The sequence below is a fragment of the Protobothrops mucrosquamatus genome, unplaced genomic scaffold (genome assembly GCF_001527695.2).
Source record: "Protobothrops mucrosquamatus isolate PMUCROS unplaced genomic scaffold, P.Mucros_1.0 scaffold_185, whole genome shotgun sequence".
Lineage (NCBI taxonomy): Eukaryota > Metazoa > Chordata > Lepidosauria > Squamata > Viperidae > Protobothrops > Protobothrops mucrosquamatus.
Genome location: NW_015386261.1, coordinates 382,067 through 383,719, shown reverse-complemented (window position 1 = coordinate 383,719; position 1,653 = coordinate 382,067). Strand labels below are relative to the sequence as shown.

At 36.4% G+C, this 1,653-nt stretch overlaps 1 protein-coding gene across 1 annotated transcript in view; it reads right to left on the bottom strand.

Moving 5' to 3' along the window:
- The window catches only part of ROBO2 (roundabout guidance receptor 2), a 327,405-nt gene that overhangs the window by 7,674 nt on the left and 318,078 nt on the right, over nt 1-1,653 (bottom strand). The window contains exon 27 of the mRNA XM_029285756.1: nt 26-181. Coding sequence (XP_029141589.1) covers nt 26-181 — 156 coding nt within the window. The remainder of the gene's footprint in view (nt 1-25; nt 182-1,653) is intronic.

Genomic DNA, 1,653 nt, shown 5'->3' with positions numbered 1-1,653 from the left:
AATAGTTTTAAACCAGAGAACTTACCATCTGACATGCCTTCCCTACGATGAGGCAAGGATGGCTGTTTTTTGGTAGGGTTAGGCCTAGGCCTTTGACTCTGATTCTGGATTATACTAGTATTGCTATCAGTAGAAAATGGGCTGGTTGGGCGAAGTTTCTGAGAAGTGGAATGTGGTTTGCCTAAAATAAAAAAATAAAAACATTCTTAAAATATTTTCATTTAAAATATTGTTTTATAGGAGGCACTACAAGAAAGGTAATAAAGGCAGCAGCATTTTATTTTCTGATAAACTTTCAAACTTTTGCACGGCATCTGGCTAACTGGGTGATGAACCATAAATATTAATAATGCCAATAGCATACTTGCCTACAATATTTAAATTACTCAAAGAATTAATAGAGGAAAACAAGCACAATTATGTGGAAGAAAACATTATTCCAATAGAACAGAAAGGAAATAATAGGAAAAAAAACCAGAAGTACAAAATATCAACTTCTGATTGATAAAATGGTTTGGAAACTGCAACAGCTCAAAAACCAATTTACTATTGTCTGGGTTGATTATAAAAAGCTATTTGACTCATTACCACAAAGTTGGATCATCAAAAGTTTGGAAAAAATTGGTATCAGTAAAAACTTTAGAATGTTTAATAGAAAAAATAATGAAACAGTGAAAGATAGATTTGATTGTTGGAAATGAAAAATATGGACTTGTCAACATTAGGAGAGGCATCTTCTTCCAGGGTGACTCATTATTATTCTTCTTATTTGTCATTGCAATGATCCCATTTTCACTGATTTTGAAGAAAAAAATCTAGGCTATCAAACAACAGCAAATGCTAATAAAATTTCACATTTACTTTATATGGATGATCTGAAGCTTTATGGAAAATCAGAAATTGAAATCCAGTCCTTGACACATAAGATAAGAATTTTTAGCACAGATGGAATTAGCCTAGAAAAATGTGCTATAGTAGCAAGGAAGTTCCAGAAAAGCTAGGGAGTTCCAGAAAAACATTTACTTCTACTTCATTGACTATGCTAAAGCCTTTGATTGTGTGGATCACAACAAATTGTGGCAAGTTCTTAAGGAGATGGGAGTACCAGACCATCTTATTTGTCTCTTGAGAAACCTATATGCGGGTCAAGAAGCAACAGTGAGAACTGGACATGGAACCACTGATTGGTTCAAAATTGGGAAAGGAGTCCAGCAAGGCTGTATACTGTCACCCTGCCTATTTAACTTATATGCAGAGCACATCATGAGAAAGGCAGGGCTAGATGAATCAAAAGTTGGAATTAAGATTGCCGGGAGAAATATCAACAACCTAAGATATGCAGATGATACCACTCTAATGGCAGAAAGTGAAGTGGAACTAAAGAGCCTCTTGATGTGGGTGAAGAAGGAGAGTGCAAAAGTTGGCTTGAAACTCAACATTAAGAAAACCAAAACCATGGCATCCGGCCCTCTCAATTCCTGGCAAATAGATGGGGAAGAAATGGAGGTAGTGACAGATTTTATTTTCCTGGGCTCCAAGATCACCTCAGATGGGGACTGCAGCCAAGAAATTAAAAGACGCTTGCTCCTGGGGAGGAAAGCTATGGCAAATCTAGACAGCATACTAAAAAGCAGAGACATCACCCTGCCAACA